The following is a 15651-nucleotide window of genomic DNA, read 5'->3' as shown; positions in this document are numbered from 1 at the left end:
TCTGTACTGGCATGCAGGTGCTCACCCTGGTGTTGCATAGGAGCTTCCAAATGTTTGGTTGCTATTTCCAAGTATGAGTAAAGACAAGGGTTGGAAGCCAACAGAATGGAGCCTGAGGTATAGATGAAGATTTGAGATTGCCAGCCTACTACAAGCTTGTTCTGAATGTCTTAGTACTTGATTTTCTGTTTTGAAATCAACACACCTGTCTAGGTGGACTGTAAATGAGGAAGAATAAAGGAATTCTCCACTTAAATGCGTGGAAATAAATCTTAAAGCAAAAGACTCATGGATGTAGTGTTTATTAAACATAGATGGCATGTGGATAATGTTATACCTTAAGTAAGAGGGAGTGTACAAAACTGAAAACTTATGTTCAAAATGACAAGCTTAAAACCAGAATGCTTTAAGATACTGCACCTGATATAAAAACTTTCTGGGATGATCCTCTCTTGATATGCCTATCTTGAAAAGCTGAGGAACAAGACGCAGAGGTTAGACATGGTATGTGCAATTGTGAGTGCAGCAATTGCACAGATTTTTGTTCCCTACTGGCTTTAGGAATATGTAAGAAAGAGGAAGCAGCTAGAACCCAGGGATCTTGGCCTGCTGCTGATCATGCTGAAGTGTGCAGTAACAGGAGCTATGATCTGGACTGGAATGGAGGATATAAGATTCCAGGAGCCTACAGGAGGTTTGGGAATGCCTAGAGTCATGTCCATTAAACAGTGTGTCATGTGGGCTGGCAGTCTGTTGAGAGCTTTTCTAAAATCATGATCCAGAAGCTGATTTAAGAATTTCTGAAAGATATCATGGCAAAGATGTTAAGAAAAGAAGGGCTATAAATACTAAATAAAACCAAAACTGTTCTTTGGTACACAGAATACTGAGATAAGGGGAAAGAGCTTATTCAGTGTACTGTACATAAATTACCAAAAATTTGGATAGGAAAGCATGATAAAAATACAGAATGAGGGGGAGGGAAGAAGGAAGATCTTCATCCTGCCTGTACTAGAGAAAGCAGAATTTATAATGCTTGGAGACTTGGAAATGTCTCTAGGAAGAGGCTTGGGGTTCTATTTTTAGTTTCCTGGTCCGTATGCTTTGCATACCCATGCGATGTTAAAGCTCTTTAGTCATCTCCTAATTCAGTTAAATTTTAAAAATTCACTCTTAACTGTTCCAAGATTTGCCTCCCCTAACAATGACTTTTTGATTTGAAGGAGAGTTTAAAAATTTGATTCTGTATAAACTGTCATATGTCTAAAATTCTAGGTTATCATTTATCCAAAATGTTTTGTTTCATGGATATTCACTGTGTGTTTAAAAACCAAACCCTGTTTTAAATGGATTTTTTTTTTTTTTAATTGCAGATGTATTGTCCTGGTCAGGCTGAAACTTCAGAACAATTAGCTGATGCTAGCAAGCTAATAACTGATAGCTGGTAAATCGGCAGTATTCTAAAACAGAATTCTGCAGGTTCTTGGTTTATTTCATTGGTAATTAAATTCTTTTGCTTTTTTTTAGCCATAAGCACTTTAAAAAAAAATCTGTACTGCTAATGATCTGTTATCATACAGTTTGACTCCATTTTTTGAAAGCTGCATCTAAGGCCAGGGGTAGGATTTTCTCAGCTTTCCAGTAGATTCTCGTCACTCTTGGTAAAAATGTAGACCTTTCTTTTATCCATTTAAAATTTTAACTGTATTATATGGAAAGCCTGGAAATAGATAGACAGATTTTAAAATATGCTGAGGCAATGTCACATGTTAAGGAAAAGTTGCACAGTGAAATTAGAAGCATGTTGCCTTATCTGCGTGAAGTTTTCATCATGCATCGGAAGGCTGAGAGATGTATTTCTCTCCCCTTTCGACTTTCTTTCCATACTGTCTGAGCAAATAATTTGTCAGGAAGCATCCTGATCTGCCCTCTGGAGATGTGCTTACCTTCTGAGTACCCCAAACCTCAGTGATTTTTCTGTTGCAGGCAGCTGGCCATGCTCCTGATGCCCTGCTTGCCCTGAATTTTGTTGGGAGTGCCCTTTGGCACTTGAAGTCAGTGAAAATAGTGTTGCTGTAAATGGTCTTCCCCTTGCTTGTTGCCAGCCAGTGGTATTGGAATGAGTAGTGGAAGACGGAATACATTTGGCTATAGATTCCTGGTTTAGAGGGGGAAGTGAACAAGAGTTATAAATCCTGAGAATATTTATAATAATAAAAGTGGCACTCTGAGCCATCCAGTGTAATGTGTAGCAAATCTTAGCATGGGGCTTGTTAGTATTCTATGCAGATTTAATAGTATTCTCTGCAGATTTAAAGACAGTTCCCCTCTTCTCTGCTTCTGAGTAGCTTGAGCTACTCAAAGATTCTTGTGCCTGGTTACAGTAATTGCTTGTCGCATGTCTTCATGGCCTTTTCCTACGGCAAAGATCTGACTTTCAGTGACCTTTTAATTAGATCTCAAGCTCCAGGCAAGTTTTGAAACAGGGTGAGTAATGTCTGAGAAAATGTCCTCCTGCCCGCTGCCATTTAGAAGGAAGTGAAGAGAAAGATGTGCCACACCTGTTCTTAAAGTAGCTGTTGCTACCTGAGCTCTTAAAATTGAAAAACAGCTCAGGGTGTTTATATGTGTAGTGTTGCAGCCTTGAGTTGTTAAAAAAAAAAAAGTCAGGTGCAGTTCTGTAGCACTGGTAGCTCACCTAATTGTCCCATCCCCTTAGTCTTGTATTTCCTAGTTGATGGTGTTGATCTGGTTGGGAGCTGAAGTGTCAGGCAAAAGGTAATTGTCATTTGGCTGTGCTTCCTTACCAGCTTTCCATGGAGCTCCCTGTTAGCAGCAAGGCAGGCCAGCTCTGCAGCAGCTGGATGCGGTGCGAGGCCGCGGGCAGCTCACCACAGCCTGTGCCCCGCCGGCAGCGGCTTCGGGAGAAACGCTCCGCTCCTTTACCCTCCGTGCTTCTGCTGCCATAGCAGCCTCTCCCGACCCTTGTTGATTCAATTTCTTCAACTACAGGGTGATAAATGTGTTATGTGTCTTGGGATCCTGCTGGTTTAGTGAGTAGGATCAGGTCAGTGAGGTGAGACCAGCTGGGTTTGTTGGAGCTGATGGGAGAGAGCAGATCTGTGGAGCTGCCGCTCTGGTCACAGCGATCCACTGCAGTTGTGTCATTGAACTACTTTACTCTAAATTTATAAGCAGAGAAAAGGGATGCATCATAAGGTGGATTTCACTCCTGTTACTGTCATTTGTGTAGGGTGCTTTGGCAAGAAGGATTTACTGGAAACCTCTAAGCTCTAGAAATAAAGGAGGTGGTGTGTGGTAAATACAGCACCAGCGTGAAGTGTAAATTGTCTTATTACATAATGCACATATTGTGTTTATAGTAACTTGAGAGAAAAGTTTGTGTATCTGGAGAAAAAAACCCACCATGCATTTACAGTAAGTGATTGGTAAAACAGCTATACAGCTTTCCTGTTAAGTTTTACTTCTAAGATGAAATAAAGCATGCAGTCAGGAACTAGAACTTTGCTCATACATTGATGATGTAAGTGGTGGCTTAATTAATGTAAGTATATGTATGCTTATATCAGCACAATGTGGTCATCAGATTGGAATTGTTTTATTTCTTAGGATGTGCAAGAGGTGCTGGGTCTGATGAAATTTAGTTTCATCCTATGTTATTAAAATTTGGGTGAGCTCAAATTTGAGATTTTTTTAATCTCTACTTTGAAACCATCTGAAAAATACCATTTTTTTTTCTGAGCAGATGTAGTTCTCAGGCTATTCTACAAAAAATTACTAACTATGCTCTTAAGATTGTTCATCATGCAGTAAAATAAGTGTATTTTAGCAATATTTACAGTGTTGTTATGGAATAAAAAAAAATTGAATCATTGAAATTTTACTGTTTGGAACTAGTGATTCATGTAAACCCCCTGAAACAATTTTTCCATTACTGATGTGCTTCAATATGTGATTGCCATTTGCTGTGGCTTAAATGGCCTCTCCAACACCTGCAAAATCTGGCCCTGAACTAGGGATACAGAAAAATTGAGGCACGAATAAAGCTAAATTAAACAGATACTGCATTCTGTGGTGTTTCTTACAAAGTTTTAACATCTGTTTTGGAGGAGCCTGTTCTATTGTGGTGTAGGCTGTGGTATAGCCACTTCCATGGTTGCTGTGCTCCACACCACATTCACCTCACTTCTGAAAGCTATTTTGCCCTTCTGCAGCCTTGTCCTGTTCCCTGCCTTGGGCTGGGGCTCCAGTGCCACAGCGGTATGGGAGTCACATTGGGTGAACGGTGTGGTGGGAGGGGGTGAAAGGGGATAGACAAGCTGGCTTTTGCCTGGAAATGTTCCTTGTTTGACATACCACGTGAAGGCTGATGATCCAAATAATGGACTGGAGCGTGGTGAGAAGGAACAAGCAGGAACTCCTTCAGGAGTAGAATGAATTTCCTGGATTGAAGTTGTCCTGTAGTTCCCTATTCAGTTGTCTCAAATGTCTGGGATGTCAGACAGTCCCAAGGAAAATCTGTATATGGCTTGATGTACATATGTCTTCCAGGCTGGGTACTATCATATTGAGGAAAATAAAAGGACTGAAGATGAAGCTTATGAAGGCATTGGATATCAACAGTTATAAAGAGCAGAAATAGTAATCTTTTCTTTGCAGATTTTTAGCAAGACTTAAGAGGAAAGAAGCTACCATCTTTGAAAACCTTGTGAAGTTTGAGTAGAAGCAAGGTCCATTTGTTTTGGTCTCTGCAGAAAGTGCCAACTTGCAGATATTGTTGGACTTCTGCTCAGTATTTAAGTCAGTGATGGTTCTAAGGCTGAAGAGGCTGATGGACCATCAGGGAATCCATCGTTGGTATGTAGTCTGATGAAAGAGCTGGGAATCTTAGGGAAAACCTTAGAAAAAGGTTAGAGAAACATGGCTTTTCCTCTCCCAAACAAATGTGGCAAGTTGGAAAGAAGTATGAAATACTGGACTACCAAGTGCACCCAGGAGCACTGTTTCTCTAAGGGCTTTCTTCATTCTCCCATGAGACTCAGGCTAGAACTGAATCTCAAGTTGCTGGGTGTTTTCTGAAATGCCTTTATGAGTACTTACAAAGGTGCGGGTCTTCTTGTCCAGTCTTTCTTCCTGCTTAAAAAAAAATCAGTGTCCTGACAGCAGTATGCTGAAATATTACATTTTGTGAAGCTTCATCAGGTTTGTGTGCACAGTAATTCACTTTTTGGCTTTCCTGAAGTCAGTGCTACTTACAGTCACATTCTTCTTCAGTGTTAGTACTAACAGTTTAATCTTCCAAGATCAACTTCAATATTAAGAAATAAATAAGACAAACTCTGTGTGAATTTGTTCTAGAAATCAAGGAGCCATTCCCCAACTTTGAATCATTCAGTGACAGTAACATGAATAAAGAGAGAAATTGGGTAGTGAGCTTCACCCTCTGATACTGATGCAAGCCTCCTCTCCTTGTACATGCATCCCTTGTAGTACTAGCACACACCATGGTCTGATTGGCATGTGGTTTTTATTTTACCTATTCTTTTTCCTTTGGCAAAGAAAGGTCTTGCATATATATGAGTACAGCAAATAGTCATTTGGTGTGTTTCTTCGGATGTGTGAGCCAACTCTTACTTCCTCTCACCTGCTAGAACTCTGTTTAGTTCTCAGAAACACACAGTGGCCTTGGCGGGAGTTAAACTGGCAATGTGTTTTGTCACTTGGACTACTGGAAACCGTCTGTGTGTTCCTCAGTGCTTGTCTGTACAAACCTTGAGTATTATCTTGGATGTCCTTTCATTGTAAGCATGGAAAGCAGTGAATGGGCCGGGCAGGCAGATAGCCAGCTATTAAGTGTTTGTGGTAACATTCATCAGCGAGCTGGCATATTGCTGCTGATTGAGTCCTTCTCTGTGGCACTTGCTTTTGGGGCTTGCCACACAAAAAGAATAACAGTGAACACAGATGATATTTTGAGGTAAGTGCCTTGCTCTTCTGATGGCAAATTTAGCAACACTAATAGGATCAACATCAGAATTACTACTTGATATTTTTCTGGAAAGCATTTCCCAATGCCATTAGCCTTCAGCTTGGTGATAAATTTTTCAAGCAGTTATCACAGACTAGTGTACAAATGCCAAATGCCAGAATCAGTTCTTCTGTAACTGATAAAGCCAGTTACAGAGCAAGATGCAGAAGCTACAGACACTCGGTCTTGGTTTATGCCTAAAATTAATGATGTTTTTGTCCTTTTAAACCTTTGAGGGGTTTTGAGTGTAATTATCAAATCCAAATGTTATCCAAATTCATAGTTCTGTTAAGTGTCAGCACAGTATCTGATTGAAGGTGCTCAGATGCTCTTTTACATATGTCAGAAAGCTTTCATAAAATGAAGCAAAATCCATAACTGGCTGCAAATGGATACCTTTGTGCAACAGTTCTTCAGAAAGCTTGAAGGCTTTTTAAGCATTTATATACCAAATAAATTCTAAGAATTTGACATTTAACTTAATAATTGGTTACCACCTTCTGTCTTGAAAAATCAGCCTCAAGAAGACTCAGAGTTTCTTGTTGTTCTGTTCATGTATGTGTTTCTTTTGGCATTTTAGTAAATGCAAGTGATACTGTTATAAGAGAACAGTACCAGCCACTGTAAAACTGGCTGGCCTTGTTCATGGAATAAAGAGGATTCTGACGGTGTGTGAAGCAGTGTTGTAGCAACAGGCTGTTCTGCAAGGTCTGCAGGCACTGTAAGAGGTAACCAGATTGTGCTTCTCTGGCTTTAAAGCCAGTGGAGTTTGGTTTATCACTATCATTGTAGTGATAACCAAGAGTCTTGCCCCACTGCATGGGTCCAGTGGATGTTGATGGGTGATGAAGAATTGGATCACTGGGCAAGAGGCAGACAGAGTAACTGGAGTGTGTGTATGTATGTTGTAAAAATAGGAGGGAGGGCGTGACAACGGCCCAGCAGCAAATGTGTCAGAGAACACAGAATGTGTCACCTTGACTTGTAGACAGCAGAACTTTGGTGAAATTTGTCTTCCTGTATATTTGTATTTATCAACTTTACTAGGCTCAGTGGAATAACTGCCTGCCCTTCCCCCTGCATGAGCTTCTCTTTTCTGCTGCACACTTCCCTTTCTTCCCTCTTCTGTGCAGTGTTGTCTCACTGTCCCTGCATGACTGTGGACAGTGAGGAATGTCTGCTTTGCGCCTGGGTGTGTGCTGGCTGCCAGCTGAGCAGGTGACTGCTTTGTTCCTGCTGCCGCCTTTCCCTTAGCAGAGGTGATACCATGGGTGTCTCCTATTCACTGCCATTTTTAAAATAAAACTTGTAGCAACTTTGTATCTTTGGACAACTTCAGAGAAATTTGGTAAAGGGGATATGAAGGGACTTTATTGGGATCAAAAGGTACCAGGTGAGAGGAATGGCCTCAGAATGCCCCAGTGTGATCACACATACCTTATTTCCTTAGGAAACCAGACTGAAAAAAAACATTCACAGAGGTAGACAGTAAGAGGAAACAGGCCAGCACAGGAAAAGGGAAGCAAGGATCTATATTTGGAAAAATTAAAACTGGAGTCAGCATAGGATGGAAGAATAAAAAACATTTGCATTTCTAAAATACAGGGGAAATTTCACAATCTGATACCAAGAGGGTTGTACTTCTTTAAAACTGAAGTGTGGTTTGTAACAGGTATTTATCACCTTAGTAAGCAGGTTGAGGCTACCTGGGTGTGGGTATCTCCCAAGACATGTATACAAGCACTAACTTGTTAAACCTGCCAGCCTGCTGTTTTAGTAGCAATATCATAGGAGTGCTGTTTCTTTGAAAAGAGTGCACAAAGGGCACACAAGTTACTTGATTTCTAGAATGTAAGTTGAGGGCTGGCTGAGGGAAATGGTAAAATTTGCTGCTCTTTCATGTTCTTCCTCCAAAGAAAACATCTTAAAATACTGGATCTGCCTGGTGGGAGTATGGCTCCACAGACAGTTATCTGCGTCATTTTGTTTTTCCCTGACATTAATATTTTGCAATTCACATAGTTTCCTACCACAATGTTTTGTAGAGGGAATGAGGAGATAAAGGGAGCATGGTGGCAGATGAACTTGTGTCTGACCAGACAGTTTGGACATACCTTCAGGGCAGAGCCACCTGAATGTTGTTATTGTGTTATATAATGACTTAAACCCCAAATCACTTACAGCATCAACTGTGAAACTATCTGGTGTAGGCAGTCTGTTATATGATATGAACAGGTTGTCCACAGAGCCCATGGAGTCTCCATCCTTGGAAGCTTTTGAAACCTGACCAGGCAGAACCATGAGTAACCTGGTCTGAAATCAATATTGACTGTGATTTGAGCAGGAGATTGGATTAGAGACCAGCTAGGCCCTTCCAACCTGAATTGTGAGTCTGTATTATTTTCTTGCCGTTGTCACATTTATTTAAAACTTGGAGCTGCCAGTGATACAAAACATCAGGTGTTCTTGAACATTTGGCAGCTTCAGTTAAGTGATTTTTGTGAATTTCTGGAAATTTGTACTGCCCAGCAAAATTTGGATGAGTCCTCAAATAAGAACCCTGGGGTAACTCCACCACTGAAGCAGCAGTGATCATAATCCAGCGGATTGTCTTTTGCCCATTGCAGTGTAAGGGTGTTAGCTTTTGTGATTCCAAATGGTAAATTATTGACATAAATTGAATTATCCAGAATATGAACAGAAAATAGAAATTCAAAACATACCTTGACACTTCTCATTTTTAACGACATTGCAGGTGGGAAGAGTTGACCTATTATTTTTTGAGGGTGATGTTGACAACACTGGTATCCTTCCCTGACCTGCTTTCAGAAATGAGAGGAAATTTGACATAAGAGGCCAGCATGCACCCATTCCTGGGGTAGAAGTACAGAGTGCCCAGCCTGCTGTGTCAGATCATCTCTGCTGGCATTTCCTGCAGCTTTCAGTCATTCTGAAACTGCCTCCAAATATTTTCTGTTAGGTGGCATAATACACATTGACTGCAGTGTAGATGCACCAGCTCTCAAACCTAAATCACAAATCTATTTACCTGTGAGCAAAACATTTAAATTATGTTTTTACTTATTAAAATTTGTTTTCTTTTTGCAAAAACAAAATATCCTAATCCCATCTATCAGTTGAAGAGGAGAATATGATCAGAATAGAATTGGTGTGTGGAGAATTGTGTCTTTCACATGTACCCTAGTTTTCAAAGAGGAAATAAATGCTGGCATTTCACTTCTCATTACAAATCAAAACATCAACTGTTACTGTTTTGTATATTTTTTTGAGAGCATACATTACTTGGCTTGTGAAAATTGGTTGTTTGGGTTTGTTTTTTTTTCCTTGCCTGGCGGTATAGAAAACACCCTTCTTCCAAACAAGACTAAGCACAATAATGCAAAATCAGCTTGAGAGAAAAGGCAGTGGTGCATACAAAGATACTGTACATAGAATCTCCATCCCAAATTCTTATTACATCCTCACAGTCGTGAATAAACAGACTCTTGCAATTACTTGCAGCTAATGTTACCCTGACAACAGTGTGTATATATAACAAAATTCAGTAATCACTGCCAACAAAACCCCCAGTACAGCTAATGCTTCTGTTTGCCAGGATGAAATATTTTCATTAAGGATTAAATAAACTCCAGATCATAAGTTCTGCCTTCAGTATTGGATCAAAAGTAATTATTCATTCCAGTATATGGAGATAACTTTGGTTTGAGTTCCCTGTTTTTCAAATAGTGGTATGTAAAGGGAGAAGCTGTAACTCTCTTTACCAGTTAGGTAGTGATAAATCACTTGGCATTGTTCTGGCAAGCACAGTCTGTCTCTGATGCCTTTTGGTGCAAGTTTCTCCTCATTCAGTTTTGCCAGTTCTGTGCATGCTACTGATTAGCATATTTGCAGTTGAGGAACAGCAGCCTCAGGAATGCAAATTGGAAATATTTTTGATTTAATTTACTAAGAGATAGAAATTGTGGAATCCAGTACTTAAATGGAGCAGGTCACATCCTGATGTAAACAGGGTTCTACTTCAAAATGCCAATAAAGTATATATCAGTTTAAATAAATTACTGGTCTGTTGTTTCCTCTGAGCTCTGATCTGTAATTGCTGTTGTAGTGTCTGTGATCATTAGATTCTTTTGACACTCAGTTTTATTTTCAAGTTATATTTACTTTTAAGGCATCTTAGATGCCTTGACAAAGACTCAGAATTTTTCCAGTTCAGGGCAAGTCCTGCCAATTTAAAGATTTTTCTGTCCATTCAAATGTTCATGTTTGGTGCTTTCTAAGACAGAGACCACTGAAGCTGCAGTATTTCTGAACACCAACACCTACTAAATACTAAAACCAAACATTAGTTAAGTGCACAAATGGTTTGTAAAAACAGTAACTTCCTTCTAGGAGTGAATATTTCTTTTAATTTACATATGTTAAACCAGTGATTTTATTAACAAGTACTTCAGTTGACCAGTTGAGTTGCAAAAAGCAGGACCAACCTAGGACTCTTGTAGATTTTATCAGAAATGTTGGTCAAGAAAATGGGGGCTGCTCATCCTTCCTTCTTCAAGGATACAATTTCTAGAAAGATGACAATAATGCCCTTCCCTATCTGTTCTGTTTACTGAAACTTAAGTGTGTGCTCTGCTCAATACATAATGTTTATTAATATTAAAATACAAAACTAATCAAATTGACTTGCTCTTATACAACTTTATGCATTTCTAAACTGCATTCCAATTTTAGTGGTATGAAGTTTGATGCACTTTCAAGTGGGGAAATTTGTAGATGAAATAATAAAATATTTTGTCACCAGTCAGCAGAAATGTAAGATATAAGGGAGTTGGGGTTTTTTTGAGTGTACAAGACAGCTTGAACTTACCACGTTTGTGTCTCCTGGCTTTGAAAGTTGCTTGTGATCGATTTACAGCACCAGAGCTTCTAATACTTAAAGCAGTTATTTTACTGCCCAGAGAAGTTGTGGATGCTCCATCCCTGGAAGTGTTCAAGGCCAGGTTGGATGGGACTCTGGACAACCTGGTGTAGTGGAAGGTGTGCTTGCCTATGGCAGAGGGCTTGGAACTAGATGATCTTAAAGATCCCTTCCATCCCAAATCGCTCTGTGATTCTCTAATTTTGATAGTCTGTTTACTTAGTAGAATTATTGCTAAAATTTGCTGTTTATTTAAAACAAATGTTATTATTGGGTTAGTGTCCTCCAGAAATAAATACTAGATTTCATTTCCCCTTGAATTTTAGTAACAAAAGCTGTTGTTCTGCAAAATTAGTTTAATGACCAGCATTCTGTAGTAGCAAACCCTTAAGAGGGGAACTTGCATCTTTATTTCTTGTCTGCAGTTCTGTTTCCTCCATCTGTGTTCATTTGATGGGAAGGAGGTGAGAGAACCTTGCAAAACAGTTGATAATACCACTGCTGACAGCTGTGTACTGTGCTTGTACAGGTGTCTGACTGGTCTGGTACAGATCTCTAACTGGTTTGGGGTGGTGGTGCTGGGGAGGTTCAGTGGAAATTATTTTGGGTTTGAGGTAATAATCTCAGTGACGTTGTGGTGAGGAAAGTGTGATTGGCATTTCTGCCCAGCTGAAATAGGGAGTCTAGCAGTGTCTCATTCTTTAAATTTCGTACTGTGGATAGGCAAGAAACTCTCAGTGAAAGGCGTATTACTTCTGGAGGAAGCCTTTTCAGTAACACCCTCCTAAATACAAAGCAGCAGCATGACTGTTCTTCAGTACAGCTGTTTCTTCATTATTTTAGCAGTTAATGGTTTTTTGCCGAGTGGTTTTCAGGCATTCTTGCTTAGACTTCTTAATGAAGTTTTCAGTCTCCAGTTCAGACTTCTGTATCTCTGTGTGGTTGTAAGGTTTGATTTCTTTGTTAGCATCTGAAATACACCATTAAGGTAGTGACCCCTCTTGTAGGAATTCTGCTTGGCTTATAACTTACTAGCTTAATCATAATGTAAGGTGAGGTAAAACATGAGTCTGGGCTGAATTACAAGTAGTGGTTCTGTGATGTTTTATTCAGTTGCAGATAGGAAAAAATACATGTACTGGAAAAGTTTGGTCCTTTTAGTCTAAGTGTTTGTGATGAGGTGAAGAGCAGCAATCTTTTTGTGCTTAGTTTGAAGAGTAAACTGCTGCTGTGCTTGTGCAAACTCGTCCTTGTGCAGTTTGCTTGCACTTACACCACTGTTTTTCATTATTGATCTGGTCTTTGGAGTAGTGACTTGTAACAAACGTTCTACCTAAATAGTGATCCACATATTGTTATATACTAGAAATAAATAAAGTATTCTGAATGGGATCTGGAGAGACGAAAACAGATAGATCTACAAGTATAGTGGAATTTATCCACCAAATATTTTGAGAAATGTGGGACCACCAGAACAAAGTGTAAGTTAGTTAATCACTGGACATCTTTTTAGACTACAGCCCTTCACTACTTGGTCTGATTGAGATCTGGTGAATGTTGCTTAGCAGAAAAGACAGTTCAAAGTAAAAACCTTAAATTAGCCACAGATCTTGTGGGAAATGGTTTCACTGCTGTTGAGTAGAGACAGCTATCTCTTGAGACTGGGTTGTTAAAGCCTTAGTTGGTACTAGCTGAAATAATAAAAAGTAAAGCTGCACTCCACTTAGGAGAGAATTAATCTAGTGCCTGCAGCGTAGGACAGATTGTCCGTAGGGTTCAGCAGTAATGAATGAGCTCTCCCTTTCACGTGGTGCTCACTGATTCACAAAACCCTAAAGAAAGGGAGGAAAATCCTTCTGAAAGACCACTTTGCTCTGTATTCTTACTAGCAGCAAGGCAGAACCATTCATGTGATTGAACTTCTAAAAAAATGTTAATTGTTAATTAAATAGTGTAATTAGCTTTTTTCCCCCTCTGTAGTTTTAATAGTTGAAAATGTGCTATTGGGTATGCAATGAATACTTTTGACCTCCAGTTTATGGGCTGGCTTGTGATGTTTCTCTTTGTAATTGACTTTTTTTTTTTTTCTTTTTTTTGTTAAACAGCAAAACCATTTACAAAATTGGTAAAGGAAATGCAACTCCATCGAGATGACTTTGAAATTATAAAAGTGATCGGAAGAGGTGCATTTGGAGAGGTAAGAGATTTTAACTTTCAGTTGTAGTAACAAAACTTTCATTGTTTGTGCATCTGATTTCTTGTTACAGTTGACCTGGGGACAAAAGGTTCACACAGATGTGCTAAAATACTTCCAAATGTGGGATAGGTACCGAAGTACTAGATACCTAATGCAAGGTCCCTCTGAAGCAGGTTATTCAGTGTCCAGGTGTGCCATTTCTGTGACTGGCTTTCTGACTTCAGTGTAGCCAAACAAATGTCTCTTGGATGACTTTATGAACAGGATGGTCCCACCTAGCAGCTGCACAGCTGAATTTGGGATCCCTTCTCCCACTTGCCATATGTACTGCTTGCTGCTGCTCTAATTTAACACAGAGCTGGGCCGCTTCTATGGTAGGAGCGTGGAGGCTGCTCCACCCATCTGCCTGTCTCTGTAGCAATCTGGTAATGCAGAAAGACGCATTTGGCTGCCTCAAAGGCTGTTCCCTGTCATCTTTGAAGATCAAAGGCTGCTGGATCTGTTTTTTGGACAGCAAGTTGAATCATGCTGGGATGATAGGAACGCCTTGTGTTTTGAGGACTCGCCAGTCCCAGGACCCTGGACTGAAGCTTAACTTCTTAATATATTTGATGAAAGTCTCATCAATCACACAAGCCTGGTAGGGCTTGCCACTGGCAAAAGCATTCACAAGACAGCAGGCATAGGGTACCCGAGGCTTCTGGAGGACCTCAAAGACAACCTTTTCAGCATTTAAGAGCAGGTAACTAAAGTGATTTTCATATCTGTCAGCAAAAGAGATTATTAACTAGAGAATTTCTAGAAGTAAAAACCCCTTCTGTTTCTTTCAGGAAACTTTTTTGAAGTAGTGCCACACTAAAGTGAAATGCAGAGACTGCCATTAGTGGCTCACTTCAGCCCGTGAGCACTCAGCTGCACCTTCTGCTGCTGGTGGCTAAGGAGAAGCTTCCTGATCCCCATGTCCTGTTGTCTCACAGAGAGCAGGACTCTGCCATGCCAGGCATTCCTTCCAAGCATGGTGTGCTCTGGATACGGCAAACTCTTTCATTTAGGGTTTGAATGTGGGACAGGGGCAGTAGAGGGCAACCAGAAACTGAGCTAGAGAAACACCAGGACCCTACTTGACCTGGGTTCAGAAAACAACGAGGTTTCTATGTGCATAGGCACTTGGTAGTAGGTGAAGTAATGACTTTATATCCACGTAATTTTAAGCTACTTCAGAAACTTGATTTTGAGAAAAGTGGACACCTAAGATAGAAATTAATGTTTCAAGAATATCTCTTCATGTGTACCATCATCTAATGATGCAGTAACATGTAGTTTACATGTAATCATCATGAACACAGCTGCTGAAGGAAGTGGAGCATTTTAATAAAATGTCCAGATTAACAATAATGCCTTGCCCTGTAAGACAAAAGTTCACTTTCTAGTGGATGTTGAACTTGATGAGTGCAACATTTGTTACAAAAAAGGAAATGTTTTCTCAGAGTAATGGAAATACTGCATGAAAATCACTTATTTCATTTGAGTGATTCACTTCAGTATTATTGGAACACAAATTTTAGAGAAAAAAAGTTACTGTAAAAAGTTTGTCAGGAAAAAGCAATAATTGAAAAAATATTGGTTAGTCTAAGGGAGGACTGAGAGCTACAAACTGAGTCCAGAAAAGAAGTCTAAGGAGGAAGGTTTATAAGTAGATAAAAGACCTAAAGAATCAAGACAGTAGTGGGTACCTGTCTGTCTCTCTGTTAGGGTTTTGGTTCAAAGCAGTGGCACAGTTTTGAAGACAATGCCCTCACCTAGTGCCTGAGGATTTTACTCTCCATGAGCTGGGTTTCTTCTGGAGGAAACTAACCAGAACCTCCATTCCAGGTGTGCACCAAATGGCCCATTGGATCCAAGGAGTGCATAAGCATCAATCACTGGGTTTGACTCTCCTAACAGCTTCAAAGCATGTTTGGTCCAGGAAATCAGGCTAGATAGTCTGAAACAAAATTCCTGAGCTGGATACAATATAGATGGGAAGGCTCAGCACAGGATACTTTGATGTTGTTCTGCTCTTGCTGTGCCAAATGACTTGCTATAGTGGCTGTGACCACTGATATCTAAAGAATTTTAGATTAGCATTTTGGCAGTTTGTCTTTTGGCAGGATTAGAAAAGGTTTCTGGATCTTTTCAGAACTAGACTTGTGATTGCTTTGGCTATCAAAAATGGGAACCCTTTATAGTGACTTGCAGATGGAGTTGGTGTTGGGAATGCCTTCCCACAGTATAATATTCAAGGAAGGCTTGTTTTCCACAGTACTTGTTCTGTTCTTTTTCAAAAGGTGCTCTTCTCTACTTAAAGAATTGACCAGCTGGAAATCTCAGTACAACAGTAGATGAAGTATTTATATGCATTTCAAGAGACTTCAGTTTATATTTGCTGGGATGACCTTTCTTAGCTTTGGATCAAAGTCTTAAGGT

The 15651-nt window shown here is 39.8% G+C and overlaps 1 protein-coding gene across 7 annotated transcripts in view; it reads left to right on the top strand.

Moving 5' to 3' along the window:
* The window catches only part of CDC42BPB (CDC42 binding protein kinase beta), a 90340-nt gene that overhangs the window by 15533 nt on the left and 59156 nt on the right, over nt 1-15651 (top strand). For all 7 annotated transcript variants that reach the window (XR_005955846.1, XM_041476171.1, XM_041476170.1 and 4 more), the window contains exon 2: nt 13094-13185. Coding sequence is in view for 6 of the 7 variants with exons in the window: in XM_041476171.1 (XP_041332105.1) it covers nt 13094-13185 (92 nt within the window). In the remaining variant the exon portion in view is untranslated. The remainder of the gene's footprint in view (nt 1-13093; nt 13186-15651) is intronic.

This window comes from Pyrgilauda ruficollis, unplaced genomic scaffold (genome assembly GCF_017590135.1).
Source record: "Pyrgilauda ruficollis isolate IOZ18807 unplaced genomic scaffold, ASM1759013v1 scaffold38, whole genome shotgun sequence".
In the NCBI taxonomy this organism is placed as follows: Eukaryota; Metazoa; Chordata; class Aves; order Passeriformes; family Passeridae; genus Pyrgilauda; species Pyrgilauda ruficollis.
This window is presented reverse-complemented; position numbering and strand designations above follow the sequence as displayed.